Here is a 24150-nt window from a genome sequence, read left to right as displayed (position 1 = left end):
GCAGGTTGTGGCATTAAATTAATTCACCTTTGTTAACTACATTTGTGATTTCTGACTTCAGACAAAGGAATATGATGGCTTGATCATTTAAAAAAATAATAATAATAATAATAATAATAAAAAGTCAAGCTTGATTTAAAACATCCGATAACCCCTTTCGTTCTAGGAGGAGAAAAATATTGTTTATGGTTTAAAAAAGAATTGAAGTCACATTGATGAACTTTTACTTAATACAATAACTCCTTGAAACTTTGAGAAAGGCCTTTTATTCAATCATATATCCAAATAAGGAACATAGGTACATATAAGACCACAAAAAAACAAGAAACCCCATTTCCAGTGTTAGGAACCTAATTTTTAAGGCAAAGAATTACTGTCCTAAAAGGATATTGGTTGTGAGAACAACCACTCACTAACCAGGTTGCCACCCAACCTTTTTACGTGAGTAAAGTACGTTGGATGAAAACAATTTTTTACAACAGTCCTGATGGAAACAGCAAATAAGAGTCGGTAAACTTTCCAAATGTCAACAAAACACAAAAGGCAAGACAAGGTGGGAACTTTGTGTTTCTGGAAAATTAATTACACAAGAACTGGCAGTGGAAACACCTTCATACTTTAAAATGTTGATTATAATAACCAACATAGCAAAGTAAACGTGGAGTCACGTGATGGTAACATCTCTAGTTGGAAAATGCGCGATTCGTTTTAGAATATTTGCATGAAAATCTGTCACCAATTGGATAAAAACCTAGCTACTGTGATAAAGAGAAACTTGATTTAATTTGACATTTCATCCAACATAAGGGACAGTACATTGACTTAAGAATTTCAAAAAGTAAAATCTACTCTAGAAAAAATGTCAGAAATGCATTGAGAACAGGAGAATTATGGGATATATCCAATAGCTGTGACAATCTTTAAATGTGTCCACTATTTGGGAAAAACAAAAATAATCAGACACTTTGAATCTGGGGCACATGGCATAGTTAAATCTGTTGCCTTATAATTGTCACCAAGTTATCAGGAGTACACTTAGCATAAGACTCATTATTATACGGTGCTGTAATAGGCACTAGGCAGTCATTGCTTCTTGCCCTTGCTGGGTTTGGCCAATAGGGCAGGATCGATGTCCTCTGCAGAAAGCCCTACGGTGGAGAAAAGGCGAGCAGCGCGCTCGGACAGGGTTCCCCCACACTTCATCCCCCGTGCAATCAGTTCTGCCTTTAGCCTGTCCAACCCCAAAGTCTCCAACTCCTTGTCTGAGTGCACTGCCTGGAGGTCTAAGGGCCCATCTTCACACTGCATACCAGGGGAGAAACACACATGAGTTCATCTTTAAAAGTAACTGTTCATTACACTGTTCTATTTTGCATGACTGCAGTTGGTCTTTAAACATCTTTGGTCATCCCAACATCTCATTTGCATTATGCTCACAAGGAAAGCTGCTTAATTTCTGGGATGACCCAGAACAATGAAGGAGCAAGTATGGGTGGATAATGAAAATGGAAAACATTAAATAATGAACTAACAAGGCCCAAGAGGACAAATCTTGAGTGGAACATAAAAAAAACTCACAGCGGCTTGGTTGACGCTACTCTGAGCTGCGCTTAGATTGTCGGTCTTTGGGAATGTTTCTTCTGTGGGGACCACCTCCTTCTGCTCCCCACTACCACTGGTAGCAAAAGCTGCTGCCTCTGCTTGAGATTGTGTCTGCACCTCGACTGGGCTCTCTGGAGAGCTGGGTCCTGAGATGGAGTTGCTGCTTGCCCTAGGAGCTTCCGGAGTTGCCGTTTGTTCCGCTCTGCTCTGAGAGGCTGATGTGTGAGCTGACGTTGCTCCCGTTACGGGACAATCGGGTACCCCTGAACCGGAAGCAGATGTGGAGGGAGAGTTCCCGCTGTCGCTTGAATCATCGTCATCCTCAGAGCTGTCGAGGTCATCCAGGCCACCAACACCCGTCCTGTAATATCCAAAACATTTCACTATCAGTTTTGTCCCCATGACATTTTTTTGGCATGTTTTAATTTAAGAGGCTTTAGAGATTATTTTTTTATTTACAAAAAATGTTAAACCAAGGTGACAAAGCTCACTCACCAAAAGCATTTCTTCTTGCTTTTCCCTTGACCTTTGTTTGGAGGTGACTTTTTGCGTTTCGGTGCCTCGTCTACTTTCACTAGTCCGCTGGAAGAGGCTTGCATTCCTAAAAAACAGACTGTTAGACTCACCCTTGAATTAGTTCTATGGAACAAACAGCTCTTTACATTGTAATCATTTTCCACAGCACAGATCATTAAGAAACGTATATACAGCACCAGTCAAAAGTTTGAATACACCTACTCATTCAAGGGTTTTAATTTATTTTGACTATTGTCTACATGGTAGAATAATAGTGAAGACAAAACAATGAAATAACATATGGGAATCATGTAGTAACCAAAAGTGTTATAAAATATATTTTGATTTGTCTATTTGAGATTCTTCAAATAGCCACCCTTTGCCTTAATGACAGCTTTACAAAAGCAACCAGATTCACCTGGAATGTTTTTCCAACAATCTTGAAGGAGTTTCCACATATGCCGAGCACTTGTTGGCTGCTTTTCCTTCACTCTGCAGTCCAATTCAACCCAAACCATCTCAGTTGGGTTGAGGTCAGGTAATTGTGGAGGCTAGGTCATCTGATGCAACACTTCATTTTCCTTCTTGGTAAAATAGCACTTACGCAGCCTGGAGGTGTGTTGGGTGATTGTCCTGTTGAAAAACAAATGATATTCCCACTAATCCCAAACCAGGTGGGATGGCGTATCGCTGCAGAAGGCTGTGGTAGCCATGCCTTGAATTCTAAATAAATCACTGGCCGTGTCACCAGCAAAGCACCCCCAAGCCATAACACCTCCTGCTCCATGCTTTACAGTGGGAAATACACAGAGATCACCCGTTCACCAACACTGCGTCTCACAAAGACACGGCCGTTGGAACCAAAAATCTCCAATTTGGACTCATCAGACCGGTCTAATGTCCATTCACATTTCTTGGCCCAAGCAAGTCTTTTCTTATTATTGGTGTCCTTTAGTGTTGGTTTCTTTGCAGCAATTCGACCATGAAGGCCTATTTCACTGTCTCCTCTGAACAGTTGACGTTGAGATGGGTCTGTTACTCGAATTCTGTGAAGCATTTGGGCTGGAATTTCTGAGGCTGGTAACACTAATGAACTTATCCTCTGCAGCAGATGCAACTCTAGGTCTTCCATTCCTGCGGTCCTCATGAAAGCCAGTTCAGCACTTGATGATTTTTGTGACTGCATTTGAAGAAACCTTCTAAGTTCTTGAAATGTTCCATAATGATTGACCTTCATGTCTTAGAGGTGACTGAGGGACTATCATTTCTCTTAGCTTATCTGAGCTGTTCTTGACATTTTTATTTTACCTAGGCAAGTCAGTTAAGAACTAATTCTTATTTACAATGACGGCCTACACCGTCTAAACCCGGACGACGCAGGGCCAATTGTGTGCAGCCCTATGGAACTCCCAATCACAGTCGGTTGTGATAGAGCCTAGAGTCGAACCAGTGTCTGTAGTGACGCCTCTAGCATTGAGATGCAGCACCTTAGACAGCTGCGCCACTCGGGAGCCATAATATGGACTTGGTCTTTTACCAAATAGGTCTAGGTGCTGCATCTCAGTGCTAGAGGTGTCACTACAGACACTCTGGTTCGACTCTGTAAAGCCCCCTCTACCTTGTCACAACACAACTGATTGGCTCAAATGCATTAAGGAAAGAAATTCCACAAATTAACTTTTAACAAGGCACACCTTAATTGACATGCATTCCAGGTGACTACTTCATGAAGTTGGTTGACAGAATGCCAAGAGCATGCAAAGCTGTCAAGGCAAAGGGTGGCTACTTTGAAGAATCTAACATCTAAAACATATTTTGATTTGTTTAACAGTTTTTCGATTACTACATGATCACATGTCATTTCATAGCTTTGATGTCTTCACTATTATTACAATGTAGAAAATAGTCAAAATAAAGAAAAATCCTTGAATGAGTAGGTGTTCAAAAACTTTTGCCCAGTAGTGCATATATAAACATATCTTCATAAAAATTACACCAGGGGCTCTGCACTGTTTGGCCCTGTGCAGCTTCCGTGTGTCTCAGAGGGGTTGGGTGAAAGACAAACATTACCATTCTTACAAATGGACAATAAACATACTATTCTACCATTTCATTCTAAATAACCATTTGAATTTCGTGCCTTTTAAAACGGAGTCCTCCAGGCGTTCTGAGAGATCGTGGCACTGCTTCTCGTACTCCGGGTCTGTAAAGTGATGCTTGGGCTCGGCCAGCTTCCTCTGCAGTCTCTCCAGACGCCTTTGCTCTTTCTCTGCCTCGCGGTCTGCCTGCTTCTTAAGCCACTCTGCCATCCTGAAGACACACACACACAATATGACTACATTTTCATTACCTACTTATTCATCCCATTGTACCAAAAGTGCAAACTGACGATCAAATACAACAGGTGAGCTTCATCAAAAACCCCTATTTAGAAAAATAATTCAAATTCCAGATAAAATGTGAGTCTGTGGGTGACCATCTTACTCTTTCTCATGGTTGACATCTCTTAGTCTCCTTCCGCTTAGGTCTCTGCAGGCTTCGCGGTTTGTGGTCTTCTCAATTTGTGCCCCAAGAGCCCTAAGCATAGACCCAAAGCCTGCCAGTTACAAATAATGGAACAGTTAGTTCTTCATTTACTCACTTATTCAGAATAATGTTAGCAACATTTCACACCTGTCCACTAACTTTAGGCTTAACAGTAAATTATCATTTTCTTAAGTAGCTAGCTAACTAGAAGTTACAGTAATGAACCTGTTACTGTACGTCTAAGGGACAAGCAGAATTCAATAACTACTTAGTTACCTCCTTTCCCTCCACAGAGACGAGGCTCCAGTCGATACACCGCTCCAGCCTGCAATTTCTCATCAAGCTCTGATAGTCGTCCATTATTCTTGACATAGAGATCCGATGACGGGATTCCCTGAAAAGTATAGAAGAAACATTAGGCAAGTAGCTAGCTAGTAGGGACGTAATGATTGAACAAACATTTGAACCGGGGACCGGTGTGAAAGATGAGTGCGGTTGGTCTTCAGGACTCCAAACCGATCCAAATGTAGCATAGGCCAGGAAATCGATTCAAACGTTACGAATCCCAAGTTCCATTTTTTGTTGTTGCTCAAATTACTTTCTACCTTCGGAAAATAACTAATCTTTGGTAACAACAGCGTTCTCTCCTTCAGTGTAGAACTAAGCATTTAATTGTGTTGACCGTCATTGAGCTACAACCCAGGCAATATCAGTAGCCGAGTCAAATCGCACGCTGTATGCAGCTTTGCGCGCTGACGCGTCTGTAGGCTTATTCCTGATCTGGCACATCTATGCGTCACCTTTAGCATTCCAATGTTTGTGAAATGGCTTGCGCAATAATAGGCTTTATTAGATGAGTATATAATTTGCTAGGTTATTTTATCAAACGTGCTGTTACCGGAATAAATGTAGCCTAAACTACCGCAGGAGACAACTCATCTGGATACACACTTGATGGAGATTACATTCGATTTTACATTGATTGTTCAGGTTCACCATCAGCAATAGTGCCACTTGAAAACAGAGTGTGTGCACACACAGTGCATTCAGAAAGTGGCGCAGCCGCCTAAGGCACTGCATCTCAGTGCAAGAGGCTTCACTACAGTCCCTGGTTCAAATCCAGGCTGCATCACATCCAGCCGTGATTGGGAGTCCCATAGGGTGGTGCACAATTGGGTGGTGCACAGCGTCGTCCGGGTTTGGCCGTCACTGTAAATAAGAATTTGTTCTTAACTGACTTGCCTAGTTAAAAAATAAAAAAAATAAAGTGACCTTTAAGTATTCAGACCCCTTCACTTTCTCCACATTTTGTTACATTACTAACTTATTCTAAAATGTATGTTTTATTCCCCTCCATCTACACAAAATACTGCATTATGACAAAGCAAAAACTGGATTTTAGAAATGTTTGCTAATTTATAAAAAAATAAACACTAAAATATCACATTTACATATGTTTCAGGCCCTTTACTTTGTTGAAGCACCTTTGGCAGTAATTACAGACTCGATTCTTCTTGGGTATGACTTGGTTAAAGCTGCGTGGTTGAAGCAGGAGAAGAAGAGAAGCTCACTCAAGTGTGTCAATACAAATTCATGCCATTTATTCATTGGCTATGTCATAGCTACACCATTTATTTTTTTTTAAAGAGTAATGGATCAATATTTATATCTCTAACACTTTAAATCTGATGGTGATTTCAGCTGAAAAGTCAGGAGTGTGCACTGTCGAAAGCGGCGTGCAACATCCCAAGTTGTCCGAAAATACAAAAATGGTGGTGGAAGATGTTTTAAGACAGTACACATATTTTTCCTGTTCTATTTCCGGCAGCTTGCCATTATAGAAAGCAAATTAGGAAAATTATGCCTTTGCAGCCTGAATGGAAGATGCTTTATGTACGAGCCGGTCCACGGGGTACACGAGTGTATTACCGGGAACGCACATCAACCCTCGATGATTGTGCAGATCTAGCGCCCACTATCGACTGCCTAGGCTATATAAAACGTAATCTCATTAACAACTGTGATTATCTTTGTCAAAGATTATGGATATACTGACAAGATACACGTCTCTCCGCCCAAATAATGGGAATCGTGGTCCTCAGAGGCATGGGGGGGGGCTGTCTAGCTCCAGCCTATCCTTTATCTGGATAAATCTCATTACTGTACTCCTTTAGATATTAAAATGAGGGTTGTGACATCAACCGCCTGTATTCAATGGAGAGAGATGCTATGCTACTAGCTTCAATACACGAATATGCATAGCAATTTAGAGACAACTCCAACAGTGTTTTATCTCAAAGTTGATGGGATGCCACATGTCCTACTTATATCAATCAGTACACTCTTAATTTGTGCATTACGAAACTATTTGATCAAATAACGTCACATACCAAATAAGCCCCCCCCTCCAAAAAAAATGTGACCAAATTCAACACTCTCATTGACCTCCATAGAAAAACTACTTTCTTGATTGGTAAAACAACAAAAACCACCACCTGCTGGAGGGAGACATATTTTCCACTGAGATGGGCCTCTCTGCCTTTGTGCAAAGAAAGGAAGTGAAGTCTCCTCCCTTACAGGCTAAACCCATCTCTTCCGCTAATGTCACCCATGTTTACCATGGCCCCCCAAAACATTTGTGTTTTCAAGAATTTTTACGATACAGCCTATTTTGACTTTGTGGCTGTGAATTCTAGTGGACATCAGTGTAAGCACCGCCTTCGCCCAATCCTGATTCATCCAAATAATCATAGATGAAAATCCGAAACCAGGAAAAACTGCTGCTCTTTATTAAAAATGCTTTGTCAATGTACAAATACAATAAGGCATAACATATATTCCTTTATCAAGACAGTTTGTCACATAAATGAACTTTCCTTTCCTAGATAGTCAAAAGTAAACTGGTTAATGGCCTTCATGGCTTTCTTTGAGATGGGAAGAGAGTAAGCTGGATAAATGCACCTGGAATTTCTATTTTAGTTAAATATATGCGACCAAATAGAGACATCTCTTTGCATCCATCTGTTAAGTCTGGCCTTGCATTCAGCCAAATTATTCCAGACACTGAAAGTTTCACTTATCTTGACATCTTTGGTAATATGTATACTTAAATATTTGTCTGTGGATTTAATTGGAATATCATGAGCCACCACAAGGTGACAGTCATGCAAGAGGCATTCATTCACACTTCCTTAATTGAAGGTGTAAAACGTAAGCGTTGGGAAATTGTTTTATGGTTCGGAGAGCTTTTGGAACCTGGACAATATTTCTTGAAAAATGAACTGCCAGCTGATTTATGAAAATCTGGTCATCAAAAACACTCAGCTGTTCAATATCAGAATTATTGATAAGAATTGACAGAATTTCAGCAGACATAAGAGTGATGGTGAAATAGAGCAGCCTTGTTGAATTCCACGACTTATGTCAAATCGTGGAGAAGTCCCTAGTGTTAAGGACACTGAGCTATTAGTGTTTTGATAAAAATGATCTAATCATGTTCCTGAACTTTCCTCCAAAACCATAAAGCTCCAAAGGATAGAAAATAAGGGTGTTCAACCATGTCAAATGTTTTAAAAAAGAAAATCAAGAAAAATAGTAAATCCATAATTTATCAGAAAAGAGCAAGTCTTGGACCGAGCGTATGTTGTTCTACTTGGGCTTGACAGATTCTTGCTGTTTCATCTGTACACAAGAGATGAACAAAAAATAAACAACTGAACCAGCACTTGCACCCCCCACCCCCCCTTTCTAGCTCTGACTCTAATGATGGCTACTTTGAGGAAAATGTTCATTTATATGCATGTGATATGTGGTTGTCGCCCATTGCTATTTTAGGATTAAAGCACTAAATGTAAATAACTCTAAATTACAGCATCTGCTAAATCAGGGGTTCTCAAACCTTTTCCAATTGGGGCCCACACTTCCAGCATTGGGTAACATCCCGCGCCACCCACGTCTATTTCTATCAGCAAAAGCATAGTCCATGACACAAACCGTTCACACCCCTCTTGTTGGTGGAAATTATTTTGCAGGGTTAAAACTTTTTTCCTTCAATTATACAAATTGTCATGTGGCTCACAAAAACAAAGTGCAGTTTTAAAGCTACTTTTTGTTTTGCAATTCTATACATTTTGCTGTCTAATGTGTATTCATGTAATATTTGAGTGACTAAAAAATTACAACAATATCTATGGGCAAAAAAAAAAAAAAAACAGCACTACTGACATAGGCTAGTTAATCTGGACATTTCTGACAAGTTATAAATAGTTACCTAAAAAGGTGTGCAATGACAAACATGACAAGAGGACCTGATGGTGCACTACTCAATTTCGAAATTGCACATTCTACTATTACAACTTTCAAGAGTACGTTTAAAGCCGGACGGAGTTCTTTATAAACCCACCAAAAAGTTTGGGAACCATGTGCTAAATGACTAAAATGTTGAAAAATGTTACGTTATTGAATCGAACCGGAGCCCATCTAACGTTAAATGCCTATCGAATCGTCTTGAAAGGAAAATACGCACATCCTTACTAGTTTTAGGAATGCCAGTACTAGCTAGTTCTAAAGAAAAGTAAAACTCTTAAAAACAAAACACTGCTGACATAGGCTAGTTGATCAATGACAAACATGACAAGAGGACCTGATGGTGCACTACTCGATTTCGAAATTGCACATTCTACTATTATAACGTTCAAGAGTACGTTTAAAGCCGGACGGAGTTCTTTATAAACCCACCAACAAGTTTGGGAACCATGTGCTAAATGACTCAAATGTTGAAAAATGTTACGTTATTGAATCGCATCGGAGCCCATCTAACGTTAAATGCGTATCGAATCGTCTTGAAAGGAAAATACGCACATCCCTACTAGTATTAGTAATGCCAGTACTAGCTGGTTAGTTATATATTTTTAAAAAATACAGCGCAGAAAAAACTACGTATGTTCAAATCCTGGTTGGCAAAGTTTAACAAACTAGATCGCTAGCTAGCTAGCTTCCGCTAATACCGCGTTAGTTATCAAGCTACTAGTAGCTAGCTTGTTGGATGTAGAACCTATGAAGTAATATTTCAGTTGAATTGATAACACGACCATTTTGATACTAACCTTTTCTTCCGTAAAAATATCAACTAGATCACGAACAGATGCTCCAGTAGGAAAAGAAGCGTTGCAAAAATGAAGAAGTGGACCAGAAAGAAACAACTCCATGATGTTGCCAAAGAGAGAACAGAAATGTAAGGATACTTTGTCGAGTTACTACCGGATATTTACGCTGACGTCAAAAGGCTTTATGCCACGGAAGCCGGAGAGCTTTAAAAAAAAACTTAACGTGACGATGTAGCGTTTTTTAAGGGTTTTGTTTTTTATACTAATTTTGCCAACACCAATGTAATGAGTTTGTTATTTTTATTGGATTATTGTGGTATTCCTTCCTTTTTTATTTAAATGTAACACAAATAAAACACCCACCGTCCTTTGCGACAGACACACCAAGATGGCAGCTTTGTGCAAGGTCGTGTCAGGTCTGAGGACTGGCACATGTGTGTTTCCAAAACGAGCAATTGATATTTGCAAGTCCTTATTCAGCACAGATAGCGGGGAGACATCGGAAGGAAAAGCGGTGGAAGAAACGCAAAAACCAGCAGCCGACAAGGTGAAAAGTGGCTTCGCTGCAGCATATGAACAACACACAGACCTTCAGCAGAGACAAAATCAGACGGGAACTACTGTCAGACTTGGGTCAACAAGAAATGAAAAATCATTTGCGTCATTGCTACGAAATTCTCCTCTCATGCAGATGGGACCAGCAAAGGACAAAATGGTAATCGGGAAGATCTTTCACATAATCAAAGACGATTTATACATTGACTTTGGTGCCAAGTTTCATTGTGTATGTAAACGACCGACAGTGGATGGAGAGAAGTACCAGAGGGGGAGCAGGGTACGTCTGCGTCTTGAGGACCTCGAGCTCACATCTCGCTTCCTGGGTGCGAACACCGACACAACACTACTAGAAGCAGATGCCTTTCTTCTTGGACTGGTCGAGAGCAAGGACGCAAAGACCAAAGAGTAGAACAGCATTGACTCCTCCGACCAATAGACCTGCCCCTGCAGAGGACAGTTTTTCTTGTTGATGTCACTATTCCCACATTATTGGCATTTGTCACTGAGCGCTTGAACAATAAATGTATCCAAATGTAATGTTTGTTTCATCTTGAGAAATCTGCTACATCCATGTTAAATGGTCATTTAATTTTCCCATTTATTCTGGAAGAGTCATTAAATGCCTCCTGCTTAGTAACAGTCATGTATAATCATAACCCAAAATAAGCTTGTAGCTTTCAAATGTTTAATCAAGATCTCATGGACTGTTAATCCTTGCATGTCAATGTTTGAATATGAAAGTGGTTACATTTCTCCAGTCCCATCCTACCTCTCAGCAAATCAAGTGTTCGGGTAGCGCCTGATCATGACTCTTAAATTTCATTATACTATAAGTCATTGGACAAAGGTGTCTTCTGTAGGGGAGAGTTCTTTAAAGATCCCAGACGCTCGGTCTGAACATTAACATTGCTTGCGGTACGGTTTTGGAAGCAAAATTACCTTATCTTTCATATCAATAATAATTAGTATCAAAATGTTACATTCATACACACCTTGTATGCATTGGGGATTATAACTATGCATTAACCATTGTTAGAGTTGCGTAAATTCGAATCTGGTATCAGGATAAATATGACAATGAGTCACCGATTGTATACTATGTATTTTTTATTAACTAAGCAATAAATGGCAAATGCAACTTTCGTATATATGGGCTCACTGTAATACCACGCAGGGAAGAACAGGGAACTGACAGGATGTATGTAAACAGTGTTCTTGTACTGTGATGGACATAGTTCCAACCCGTCTGTTGGCCTATCACAGTAGAGGCTGGGCGTGGTTTAGACTTGCTCAGCCTATTGCAGGCGCTCAGGCGGGTCCCCGCCTCTTGGCGCTTCTTGGAGTCCTCCCTCCGTCGATGTATAGATTCTTACTGTTCTGGTATCGCAGCCTAGTTATAACAGTTGCTCAGTTCCTGCTATTGTGTTGTTCAGTATTTTTCCATCTCAGTTAAACCTCGTGATGACCACCCCTCCCTATGCCTGCTTAACCACAACTTTGTAAGATACAGCAAGTCACACCATGTGCTCAATATTGTTACATTCAAACACAAGAACATAGCATCTGCTGGGCTGTTATCTACAGTTTTACAACATGCAGGTCACACCATCTTACTCAGTTATTGTCACACACACAAACAGGCAAGTGTCACGAACCGGCTCAAAGCCCGTAACAAAGGGAGACAACGTGGAGATAAGGAGTAACAAAATATATATTTATTAACTAAAGCAACTAAGGAAAATATACAATGATGTGTGTAATCAGTAATCAGTAGTGTAAGTGAGTTTTGCGTGCATGAATGTGATAATGCAGGGTGTTGAAAGGTGCCAAAGCAAACAAACAAAAGGCCACCAAGAACCACAACACAATCTACAAATGTCTGCATGGAGAGAGTCTCCTCCATGAATGTGGAAGAAGTCTATTTATCCTGGGAGACACCTGGCCCAGGTGTTTCCCATGAAGCTGACGACCCTCCCAACTCCGCCCACCGGCATCCTAATAAGGAAACAAGAACAAAGACAGAATACAGCAGACAGAGTGGGAGGGTCGTCACACAAGTAGATGTAGCAAGCAGTTGTTTAATCTCATGATGATGCTCAAGTGCACAAATGCAGATACTTCACACAGCCAACATCAGATAATATTTAATCATATGGTAATGGCTATAATGTAAAATACAGAATCCCACACCATGTTCTCAATCATCTTTAGAAAATGAATAACTCAAAAGTTATATAAGTCCGTTTTTTTCAGTGACATTCTTCGCATAATTAAAATGTGCAGTTCAGCATACTTTTTGTGCAGTTACTTTTTACCTTGTCACATTTTGAGGAGTCCCTTTCCTATGTTTTGTGTTTTAGTTGAAAGTACCCTCACCAATTTTAGACTAAAATTGCCATATTGAGAAAAATATTAGTTATATTTCTGTCTTTAACTGATGTGGTTTACTGTACTGAGGTATCCTAAAGACTAAGGTATCAGTACAATTTACAGTTCATTAGCAGCCTATAGCTCTACTTACTTTCTATAATCCAAGATCCTGTGAAAGGTAGTCAAAAATACATAATGTCACAGAGTATGATGTCATCATCTCTTATTACAGACTAGCATCTGAATTTGATGGTTAAACAAAGAGAGGAAAACCTAAGAGGTTTGAAATGGAACTTTAAAAATACAGGCATAACGGTATGCCCTGAAAACTTTGCCATCGTATAATGCGTGCAGTGATTTATATGCAGCAACTCCCTTAGTAGAGCATTTCATTTTCATCACGTGTAATTGACCAGGTTAAATGCAACTCCCAAGTTATTGAGCAGAGGCAGCAAGGTATTTCTAGTGGTGATTCAAAAGTAGGGAGTAGTAGATTCTTTGAGATTGTTTGAGATGATGCAAGCCTTAGTTGGGTGCACTGAGATGCTTTGGAGGCTCTTTGAGGCTATGGTTGTCCTCTACTATGGGTGTGTATGTGTCCTCTTCTACAGCATACTAGATCACCATACACTTCAACCACACATGGTCATATACAGCCACGGTGAGAGACAAAGACAGAGTGGATAAGGTTACGTTATCCGTAGTGAATCAGTGATTAAAAGACACAAAGCATTGAAATTCAAATGGTCTCACCTCTGTGACATTCATTTCAGCAGTTCCAGCGCCTTCTCTATCCAACGTCTGGAAGGCCTCTGTGAAAATTAGGGGAAATATATATATTTTTAATTGTGCTTTAACACTACCTGTAATTAAGGCCATGAACTTTTCTTGACCATCTGACCAATGACATCTTTAACCTGTATTTCAATTCATGGCACCACTGCAGGCTCCCCCCGTTTGTTCACAACGAAGACTGTTAACGAAACATCTCTTTGGAAGTATTTCCCTGCTTGCTGTTGTCAAATGAAAAATAACCATTGTTGAACAATTTTTTGTTATGGTGGGTAGCAGAAGTAATATAAATGACCCAGTTAAAGAAGAGTGCATGGACAATTCACATGCATAGAAGCTTAAATAGAAGCTTAAAGGGATACATTGGGATTTTGGCAATGAGGCCATTTATCTACTTCCCCAGAGTTGGATGAATTTTTATGTCTCTGTGTCCAGTATGAAGGAAGGTAGAGGTAGTTAGTTTCCAGAGCCAATACTAACTAGAGTTATCACAAAGACTAAGTCTATGGGTATTTGCTAGCATGCTCATTGTCTAAATCCAGAAATATTCCTTTAATGTGTGATAAGTAGAATATTCATGGGAATGATTAAGGTATGAAGATGTGATGAATGATTGTAAGCTTCACAGGGCACGACATCAATGTCTTGGTGCTGGAAGACAGAACTACCAGTACAGACAGAAGTCAATACATTTTCCTTGTCCTAGTTATGAAATTACCATGTGAATTCAATCACAAAATCACAGTCCAGAAACAATCACTGGCCTAGCCCTCATCCCCTTTTGCAGATGTAGAAGAATCAGATATGTATGCAAAATTGTGATAATGGCTCCACTAACCATTCCAATCAGGCATAGGGGAGCGTACATATATCCAAAACCTTCAGGGCTAAAATGTTCTATATCTGGAGCTCCGCTCCATAGTGGAGCTCTCTTTCTATTGGTTACCGGCGCCTCAGTCAGTGCATCTCAGACCCGTGTTGTGTTCAGGAAGGGTTGGAACCACAAAGCTGTTTTTATTTTATTTGTTTTACCTTTACTTAACTTGGCAAGACAGTTATGAACAGATTCTTATTTTCAATGAAGGAACAGTGGGTTAACTGCTTTGTTCAGGGGCAGAACGACAGATTTTTTTACCTTGTCAGCTCGGTTACTAGTCCAACGCTCTAACCACTAGGCTACCTGCCGGCAAAATGTTGGCGACCCGGTTTCTCACAGGAGGCGCCACTATTTCCTCCCCCGTTCGAGGGGGGCCCACCCTGACCTGTCCCACCACTTCAGTTTCGAGGGACATCGGCAGCTTTCGCCATAGAGGAATATAGGTCCTTCCTAATGTCTGTACCACAGCTTCTCGCTCTCCCACTCTCAGAGCATTACTCGAGAGTGGCAGTGAAGCTGCACCCTCTCCTCCGATTTAAATCGGACACTGGAGAATGGTTATGCCATCCAATTCCACCGAACTCCTCCCCCGTTTTCGGGCTTGGTGGAGACGGCGATGAAGACTCCAGAGAAAGTTGCCGCTCTTGTAAAAGAGATTACGGGATTTTTGGCGAAGGGGGCGGTTACAGTAGTTCCCCAACACCAAAGGAACAGCGGGCTATATTCGCCCTGTTTCCTAGTGCCAAAAAGGATGAGGGGAATGAGGCGACTATTGGATTTATGCACTCTCAATGAGATCGTAGTCAAAAGGCCATTTCGAATGCTTACGTCAAAACGTCTGCTGGAATGTATCCACAACAAATACTTTTGTGTAAGTATAGACCTAAAGAACGCGTACTTTCATGTGCCGGTGCATTCACCTATTAGGAAGTTTCTGTGTTTCACCTGTCAAGGGGTGGCATAGGAATATGCAATGATGCCATTGGGGTACGTCCTGGCACCCCGCACCTTTTCCAAATGCGTGGAGGCGGCATTGGAACCGTTGCATCGTCAGGGGATAAGACTACTAGCCTACCTAGAAGACCTAATGGTTGTCGCCACGTCAGCAGAGCTGGCGATCACACACGACACAGACAGTGATTCATCTCACACGTCTGAGGTTCGCTGTGAATTGGGAAAAGAGCGTGCCTTGGCCCAGTCATCGGATTGTCTACCTGGGGTTACACCTAGACACCGACTATGAAGGCTCGAATTTCAGATCCTCAGCTGGCTGCCTTGTTGCTAGCCCTACGAAAGTTTTATCCGAATGACATGGTGACAGCGCACACTTTTGGGTCTCATGTCGATAAGATAAGCTGGTGGTTTGCCTAACTACGATGGTTTGCCTAACTACGACTGGACTAAGTGAGGCATCGTCGTCGGTTGTTGGTAGTTCCCCTCTTGCGCAGCGCGAACCTGCACTATTGGAGACGCAAGGGGTTCCAATAGGCAGTGTCCTCCTACATTCCAGTGTTTACAGGCGCTTGTCTGACTGGATGGGGAGGGACATGCAGGGCTCAGGCGGTCGGAGGTGTGTGGCCTCCCTCGGGACGCCCCATCAACCTCCTAGAGTTGGAGACAGATCTACTGGTTCAGACCAGGAGGGCTGTCAATCATATTGATAGCCCCGGATTGCCCAGCGGCTCTGAGGTACACAGAGATGACGCAAATGTTGATTGCGCCATCATGGTTATAATTTTGTTTATGGTTTAAAAAAATAAGTCACATTCACGTATTTGAGCTTAAAACAATACAGTAAGTCCTTTTATTCAACCATATATCCACATAAGGAACATAGGTACATATAAGACCACAGAACAACAAGATAGCCATTTCCAGAGTTATGAACCTAATTTTTAAGCCAAAGATAATTTCTCTGTCCTAAAAAGATGTTGGTTGTGAGAACAACCACTCACTAACCAGGTTGCCATCCAACCTTTTTATGTGAGTAAAGAACGTTGGATTTAAAAAAGTCACAACAGGCCTTTTGGAAACAGCAAATTGTGTTAACAACTTTCCAAATGTCAACAAAACATAAAAGGCAAGACAAGGTGGGAACACTGTTTCTGGAAAATTAATTACACAAGAACTGGCAGTGGAAACACCTTCATACTCAAATGTTAATATAATAACCATCATATCAAAATAAACTTGGAGTCACGTGATGGTAACATCTCGTTGGAAAATGCACATATCGTTTTAGAAAATTTGCATGAAAATCTGTCACCAATTGGATAAAAACCTAGCTACTGTGATAAAGAGAAAGTTCATTTAATTTGTGACATTTCATCAAACATAAGGGACAGTACTTAAGAATTTCAAAAAGTAAAATCTACTCTAGAAAAAATGTCAGAAATGCATTGAGAACAGGAGAATTCTGGGATATATCCAATAGCTGGGACAATCTTTAATTGTGTCCACTATATGGGGCAAACAAAAATAATCACACTTTGAATCTGGGGCACATGGCATAGTTATATCAGGAGTCCACTTAGCATAAGACTCATTATTATACGGTGCTGTAATAGGCACTAGGCAGTCATTGCTTCTTGCTGGGTTTGGCCAATAGGGCAGGATCGATGTCCTCTGCAGAAAGCCCTACGGTGGAGAAAAGGCGAGCAGCGCGCTCAGACAGGGTTCCCCCACACTTCATCCCCCGTGCAATCAGTTCTGCCTTTAGCCTGTCCAACCCCAAAGTCTCCAACTCCTTGTCTGAGTGCACTGCCTGGAGGTCTAAGGGCCCATCTTCACACTGCATACCAGGGGAGAAACACACATGAGTTCATCTTTAAAAGTAACTGTTCATTACACTGTTCTATTTTGCATGACTGCAGTTGGTCTTTAAACATCTTTGGTCATCCCAACATCTCATTTGCATTATGCTCACAAGGAAAGCTGCTTAATTTCTGGGATGACCCAGAACAATGAAGGAGCAAGTATGGGTGGATAATGAAAATGGAAAACATTAAATAATGAACTAACAAGGCCCAAGAGGACAAATCTTGAGTGGAACATAAAAAAAAACTCACAGCGGCTTGGTTGACGCTACTCTGAGCTGCGCTTAGATTGTCGGTCTTTGGGAATGTTTCTTCTGTGGGGACCACCTCCTTCTGCTCCCCACTACCACCGGTAGCAAAAGCTGCTGCCTCTGCTTGAGATTGTGTCTGCACCTCGACTGGGCTCTCTGGAGAGCTGGGTCCTGAGATGGAGTTGCTGCTTGCCCTAGGAGCTTCCGGAGTTGCCGTTTGTTCCGCTCTGCTCTGAGAGGCTGATGTGTGAGCTGACGTTGCTCCCGTTACGGGACAATCGGGCACCCCTGAACCGGAAGAAGATGTGGAGGGAGAGTTCCCGCTGTCGCTTGCATCATCGTCATCCTCAGAGCTGTCGAGGTCATCCAGGCCACCAACACCCGTCCTGTAATATCCAAAACATTTCACTATCAGTTTTGTCCCCATTACATTTTTTTGGCATGTTTTAATTTTTTAAGAGGCTTTAAAGATTATGATTTATTTTATTTACAAAAAAATGTTAAACCAAGGTGACAAAGCTCATTCACCAAAAGCATTTCTTCTTGCTTTTCCCTTGGCCTTTGTTTGGAGGTGACTTTTTGCGTTTCGGTGCCTCGTCTACTTTCACTAGTCCGCTGGAAGAGGCTTGCATTCCTAAAAAACAGACTGTTAGACTCACCCTTGAATTGGTTCTATGGAACAAACAGCTCTTTACATTGTAATCATTTTCCACAGCACAGATCATTAAGAAACGTATATACAGCACCAGTCAAAAGTTTGAATACACCTACTCATTCAAGGGTTTTAATTTATTTTGACTATTGTCTACATGGTAGAATAATAGTGAAGACAACAAAACTACGAAATAACATATGGAATCATGTAGTAAGCAAAAAAAAAGTGTATATATATATATATAAATATAAAATATATATATTTTGATTTGTCTATTTGAGATTCTGCTCAATCGCTGCAGAAGGCTGTGGTAGCCATGCTGGTTAAGCGTGCTTTGAAGTCTAAATAAATCACTGACAGTGTCACCAGCAAAGCACCCCCAAGCCATAACACCTCCTGCTCCATGCGTTACAGTGGGAAATACACATACAGAGATCACCCGTTCACCGACACTGCGTCTCACAAAGACACGGCCGTTGGAACCAAAAATCTCCAATTTGGACTCATCAGACCGGTCTAATGTCCATTGCTCGCGTTTCTTGGCCCAAGCAAGTCTCTTCTTATTATTGGTGTCCTTTAGTGTTGGTTTCTTTGCAGCAATTCGACCACGAAGTCCTATTTCAGTCTCCTCTGAACAGTTAACGTTGAGATGGGTCTGTTACTCGAATTTTGTGAAGCATTTATTTGGCCTGGAATTTCTGAGGCTGGTAACACTAATTAACTTATCCTCTGCAACAGAGGCAACTCTAGGTCTTCCAATCCTGCGGTCCTCATGAAAGCCAGTTTCATGATAGCGCTTGATGGTTTTTGTGACTTCATTTGAAGAAACCTTCTAAGTTCTTGAAATGTTCCATAATGACTGACCTTAATGTCTTAGAGGTGACTGAGGGACTGTCATTTCTCTTTGCTTATTTGAGCTGTTGAGATGCAGCACCTTAGACAGCTGCGCCACTCAGGAGCCATAATATGGACTTGGTCTTTTACCAAATAGGTCTAGGCGCTGCATCTCAGTGCTAGAGGCGTCACTACAGACACTCTGGTTCGACTCTGTAAAGCCCCCTTTACCTTGTCACAACACAACTGATTGGCTCAAATGCATTAAGGAAAGAAATTCTACAAATTAACGTTTAACAAGGCACACCTTAATTGAAATGCATTCCAGGTGACTGCCTCATGAAGTTGGTTGTCAGAATGCCAAGAGCGTGCAAAGCTGTCAAGGCAAAGGGTGGCTACTTTGAAGAATCTAACATCTAAAACATATTTTGATTTGTTTAACAGTTTTTGGATTACTACATGATCACATATGTTAGTTCATAACTTTGATGTCTTCACTATTATTACAATGTAGAAAATAGTAAAAAATAAAGAAAAATCCTTGAATGAGTAGGTGTTCAAAAACTTGTGCCCGGTAGTGCATATATAAACATATCTTCATAAAAATTACACCAGGGGCTCTGCACTGTTTGGCCCTGTGCAGCTTCCGTGTGTCTCAGAGGGGTTGGGTGAAAGACAAACATTACCATTCTTACAAATGGACAATAAACATACTATTCTACCATTTCATTCTAAATAACCATTTGAATTTCGTGCCTTTTAAAACGGAGTCCTCCAGGCGTTCTGAGAGATCGTGGCACTGCTTCTCGTACTCCGGGTCTGTAAAGTGATGCTTGGGCTCGGCCAGCTTCCTCTGCAGTCTCTCCAGACGCCTTTGCTCTTTCTCTGCCTCGCGGTCTGCCTGCTTCTTAAGCCACTCTGCCATCCTGAAGACACACACACACAATATGACTACATTTTCATTACCTACTTATTCATCCCATTGTACCAAAAGTGCAAACTGACGATCAAATCCAACAGGTGAGCTTCATCAAAAACCCCTACTTAGAAAAATAATTCAAATTCCAGATAAAATGTGAGTCTGTGGGTGACCATCTTACTCTTTCTCATGGTTGACATCTCTTAGTCTCCTTCCGCTTAGGTCTCTGCAGGCTTCGCGGTTTGTGGTCTTCTCAATTTGTGCCCCAAGAGCCCTAAGCATAGACCCAAAGCCTGCCAGTTACAAATAATGGAACAGTTAGTTCTTCATTTACTCACTTATTCAGAATAATGTAAGCAACATTTCACACCTGTCCACTAACTTTAGGCTTAACAGCTAGCTAACTAGAAGTTATAGTAATGAACCTGTTACTGTAAGTCTAAGGGACAAGCAGACTTTAAAAACTACTTAGTTACCTCCTTTCCCTCCACAGAGACGAGGCTCCAGTCGATACACCGCTCCAGCCTGCAATTTCTCATCCAGCTCTGATAGTCGTCCATTATTCTTGACATAGAGATCCGATGATGGGATTCCCTGAAAAGTATAGAAGAAACATTAGGCAAGTAGCTAGCTAGTAGGGACGTAATGATTGAAAGAACATTTGAACCGGGGACCGGTGTGAAAGATGAGTGCGGTTGGTCTTCAGGACTCCAAACCGATCCAAATGTAGCATAGGCCAGGAAATCGATTCAAACGTTACGAATCCCAAGTTCCATTCTTTGTTGTTGCTCAAGTGACTTTCTACCTTCGGAAAATAACTAATCTTTGGTAACAACTGCCTTCTCTCCTTCAGTGTAGAGCTAAGCATTTAATTGTGTTGACAGTCATTGAGCTAAAACCCCAGGCAATATCAGTAGCCAAGTCAAATCGCATGCTGTATGCAGCTTTGCGCGCTGACCAACGAGAGGTAGGCTTATTCCTGATTTGGCACATCTATGCGTCACCTTTAGCATTCAAATGTTTGTAAAATGGCTTGCGCAATAGGCTTTATTAGATGAGTACATAATTTGCTAGGTTATTTTATCAAACGTGCTGTTACCAGAATAAGCTACCGCAGGAGACAACTCATCAGGATACACACATGATGGAGATTACATTCAATTTTACTTTGATTGTTCACCATCAGCAATGGTCACTTGAAAACAGTGCACACACACACACAAAAAGTGGTGCAGCGCCGTAAGGCACTGTATGTCAGTGCAAGAGGCTTCACTACAGTCCCTGGTTCAAATCCAGGCTGTATCACATCCAGTCGTGATTGGGAGTCGCATAAGGTGGCCCACAATTGGCCCAGTGTTGTCCGGGGTAGGCCATAATTGTAAATATTAATTTGTTCTCCACCCATTTGCCTAGTTAAAAAAAAAGAAAAAAAAAGTGACCTTTAAGTATTCAGACCCCTTGACTTTTCCACATTTTGTTATGTTACTGCCTTATTCTGGATTTTTAGAAATATTTCCTAATTTCTTAAAAATAAACACTAAAATATCACATTTACATAAGTTTCAGACCCTTTACTTTACTTTGTTGAACCACCTTTGGCAGCAATTAAGACTCGAGTCTTCTTGGATATGACTTATTTAGCTACCAGCACTTCATGGTTGAAGCAGGAGAAGAGAAGCTCAATCAAGTGTGTCAAAACTTCCAAACGGTCTAAACCATTTGATGAGACGGGGGTGAAATCCAAATTCATGCCATTTATTCATTGACTATGTCGTCAATATTTTTTTAAGATATATAATTTGACCCATTACGATCTCTAACACTTTAAATCTGATGGTGATTTCAGCTGAAAAGGTAGGAGTGTGCACTTTCGAAAGCGGTGTGCAACATTCTAAATGGTCAGAAAATACGAAAATGGTGGTGGAAGGTGTTAAGACAGGACACATATTTTTCATGTTTTATTTCCGGTGGCTCGCCATTATAGAAAGCAAAGGAGGAAAATGATGCCTTTGCAACCTGAACAGAAGATGCTTTATGTACGAGCCGGTCCACGGGTGTAGTACCAGGAACGCACATCAATCCTAGATGATTGTGCAGATCTAGCGCCCACTATCGGCTGCCTAGGCTATATAAAACGTAATCTCATTACCAATTGTGATTACCTTGGTCAAAGATTATGGATATACTGACAAGATACATGTCTCTCCGCCCAAATAATGGGTCGTGGTCCGCAAAGAGGGCTGTCTAGCTCCAGCCTATCCTTCATCTGGATTGGTGGATAAATCTCATTACTGTACTCCTTTTTATACATTAAAATGAGGGTTGTTGAACCAGTACTTGCACACAAATATTACATTAATACACATTAGACATGGGGGGGGGGGGGGGGGGGGGGGGCATGTCTAATGTGTATTCGTGTAATATTTGTGTGACAAAAAAATTACAACAATATCTATGGGCAAACAAAAACAAAAACAGCACTACTGACATAGGCTAGTTGATCTGGACATTTCTGACAAGTTATAAATAGTTACCTAAAAAGGTGTGCAATGACAAACATGACAAGAGGACCTGATGGTGCACTACTCAATTTTGAAATTGCACATTCTACTATTACAACTTTCAAGAGTACGTTTAACGCCGGACGGAGTTCTTTATAAACCCACCAAAAAGTTTGGGAACCATGTGCTAAATGACTAAAATGTTGAAACATTTTACGTTATTGAATCGGAGCCCATCTAACGTTAAATGCCTATCGAATCGTCTTGAAAGGAAAATACGCACATCCCTACTAGTTCTAGGAATGCCAGTACTAGCTAGCTAGTTCTAAAGAAAAGTACAGCGCAGAAAATACTACGTATGTTCAAATCCTGGTTGGCAAAGTGTGTTAAACTAGATCGCTAGCTAGCTAGCTTCCGCTAATACCGCGTTAGTTATCTAGCTACCAGTAGCTAGCTTGTTGGATGTAGAACCTATGAAGTAATATTTCAGTTGAATTGATAACACGACCATTTTGATACTAACCTTTCCTTTCGTAAAAATATCAACTAGATCACGAACAGAAGCTCCAGTAGGAAAAGAAGCGTTGCAAAAATGAAGAAGTGGACCAGAAAGAAACAACTCCATGATGTTGCCAAAGATAGCACAGAAATGTAAGGATACTTTGACGAGCTAATACCGGATATTTACGCTGACGTCAAAATGTTTTATGCCACGTGACGATGTAGCGTTTTTTAAGGGCTTTGTTTTTTTAAACTAATTTTGCCACCACAAATGTAATGAGTTCGTTATTGTTATACACAGTACGAATTGGATTATTGTGGTATTCCTTCCCTTTTCATTTAAATGTAACACAAATAAAACACCCACCGTCCTTTGCGGCAGACACACCAACATGGCAGCTTTGTGCAAGGTCGTGGCAGGTCTGAGGGCTGGCGCATGTGTGTTTCCAAAACGTGCAATTGATATTTGCAAGTCCTTATACAGCACAGATAGCGAGGAGACATCGGAAGGAAAAGCGGTGGAAGAAACGCAAAAACCAGCAGCCGACAAGGTGAAAAGTGGCTTCGCTGCAGCATATGAACAACACACAGACCTTCAGCAGAGACAAAATCAGACGGGAACTACTGTCAGACTTGGGTCAACAAGAAATGAAAAATCATTTGCGTCGTTGCTACGAAATTCTCCTCTCATGCAGATGGGACCAGCAAAGGACAAAATGGTAATCGGGAAGATCTTTCACATAATCAAAGACGATTTATACATTGACTTTGGTGCCAAGTTCCATTGTGTATGTAAACGACCGACAGTGGATGGAGAGAAGTACCAGAGGGGGAGCAGGGTACGTCTGCGTCTTGAGGACCTCGAGCTCACATCTCGCTTCCTGGGTGCGAACACCGACACAACACTACTAGAAGCAGATGCCTTTCTTCTTGGACTGATCGAGAGCAAGGACGCAAAGACCAAAGAGTAGAACAGCATTGACTCCTCCGACCAATAGACCTGCCCCAGCAGAGGACAGTTTTTCTTGTTGATGTCACTATTCCCACATTATTGGCATTTGTAACAGAGCTTGAACAATAAATATATCCAAATGTAATGTTTGTTTCATCTTGAGAAATCTGATTCATCCTTGTTAAATGGTCATTTAATTTTCCCATTTATTCTGGAAGAGTCATTAAATGCCTCATGCTTAGTAACAGTCATGTATAATCATAACCCAAAATAAGGTTGTAGCTTTCAAATGTTTAATCAAAGATCTCATGGACTGTTAATCCTTACATGTCAATGTTTGAATATGAAAGTGGTTACATTTCTCCAGTCCCATCC

The 24150-nt window shown here is 41.0% G+C and overlaps 3 protein-coding genes and 1 pseudogene across 3 annotated transcripts; 2 read left to right on the top strand and 2 right to left on the bottom strand.

The window, feature by feature from the left end:
• Window positions 1–250: 250 nt before the first annotated feature.
• Window positions 251–9930, bottom strand: LOC139370611 (splicing regulator SDE2-like). Its single transcript, XM_071110199.1, has 7 exons — window positions 9750–9930; window positions 4921–5038; window positions 4603–4714; window positions 4259–4428; window positions 2098–2203; window positions 1579–1963; window positions 251–1302 (listed from the first exon to the last, which is right to left on the bottom strand). The coding sequence occupies exons 1-7, from the start codon at window positions 9849–9851 to the stop codon at window positions 1084–1086; spliced, it is 1212 nt and encodes a 403-aa protein (XP_070966300.1). The 5' UTR covers window positions 9852–9930; the 3' UTR covers window positions 251–1083.
• A 201-nt stretch (window positions 9931–10131) lies between these two features.
• Window positions 10132–11447, top strand: LOC139369667 (small ribosomal subunit protein bS1m pseudogene; annotated as a pseudogene).
• Window positions 11448–16120: 4673 nt separating this feature from the next.
• LOC139370610 (splicing regulator SDE2-like) lies at window positions 16121–23013 on the bottom strand. The gene is made up of 7 exons (XM_071110198.1): window positions 22846–23013; window positions 20298–20415; window positions 20003–20114; window positions 19659–19828; window positions 17942–18047; window positions 17415–17799; window positions 16121–17137 (listed from the first exon to the last, which is right to left on the bottom strand). The coding sequence occupies exons 1-7, from the start codon at window positions 22945–22947 to the stop codon at window positions 16925–16927; spliced, it is 1206 nt and encodes a 401-aa protein (XP_070966299.1). The 5' UTR covers window positions 22948–23013; the 3' UTR covers window positions 16121–16924.
• Window positions 23014–23213: 200 nt separating this feature from the next.
• LOC139370609 (small ribosomal subunit protein bS1m-like) lies at window positions 23214–23914 on the top strand. Its single transcript, XM_071110197.1, has one exon. The coding sequence runs from the start codon at window positions 23216–23218 to the stop codon at window positions 23792–23794; it is 579 nt and encodes a 192-aa protein (XP_070966298.1). The 5' UTR covers window positions 23214–23215; the 3' UTR covers window positions 23795–23914.
• The last annotated feature ends 236 nt before the right edge of the window (window positions 23915–24150 follow it).

This window comes from Oncorhynchus clarkii, chromosome 17 (assembly GCF_045791955.1).
Source record: "Oncorhynchus clarkii lewisi isolate Uvic-CL-2024 chromosome 17, UVic_Ocla_1.0, whole genome shotgun sequence".
Taxonomy (NCBI): domain Eukaryota; kingdom Metazoa; phylum Chordata; class Actinopteri; order Salmoniformes; family Salmonidae; genus Oncorhynchus; species Oncorhynchus clarkii.
This window is presented reverse-complemented; position numbering and strand designations above follow the sequence as displayed.

Excerpts from the sequence above, each read along its gene's own strand:
- LOC139370611 (XM_071110199.1), bottom strand. The coding sequence starts at position 9,851 with ATGGAGTTGTTTCTTTCTGGTCCACTTCTTCATTTTTGCAACGCTTCT. Across the intron at positions 2,204-4,258 it reads GGAGGACTCCGTTTTAAAAG|GAATGCAAGCCTCTTCCAGC; the intron begins GCACGAAATTCA and ends TCTGTTTTTTAG. Across the intron at positions 1,303-1,578 it reads GTAGCGTCAACCAAGCCGCT|TGTGAAGATGGGCCCTTAGA; the intron begins GTGAGTTTTTTT and ends CCTGGTATGCAG.
- LOC139370610 (XM_071110198.1), bottom strand. The coding sequence starts at position 22,947 with ATGGAGTTGTTTCTTTCTGGTCCACTTCTTCATTTTTGCAACGCTTCT. Across the intron at positions 19,829-20,002 it reads GATGTCAACCATGAGAAAGA|GATGGCAGAGTGGCTTAAGA; the intron begins GTAAGATGGTCA and ends GTGTGTCTTCAG. Across the intron at positions 18,048-19,658 it reads GGAGGACTCCGTTTTAAAAG|GAATGCAAGCCTCTTCCAGC; the intron begins GCACGAAATTCA and ends TCTGTTTTTTAG.
- LOC139370609 (XM_071110197.1), top strand. The coding sequence starts at position 23,216 with ATGGCAGCTTTGTGCAAGGTCGTGGCAGGTCTGAGGGCTGGCGCATGT.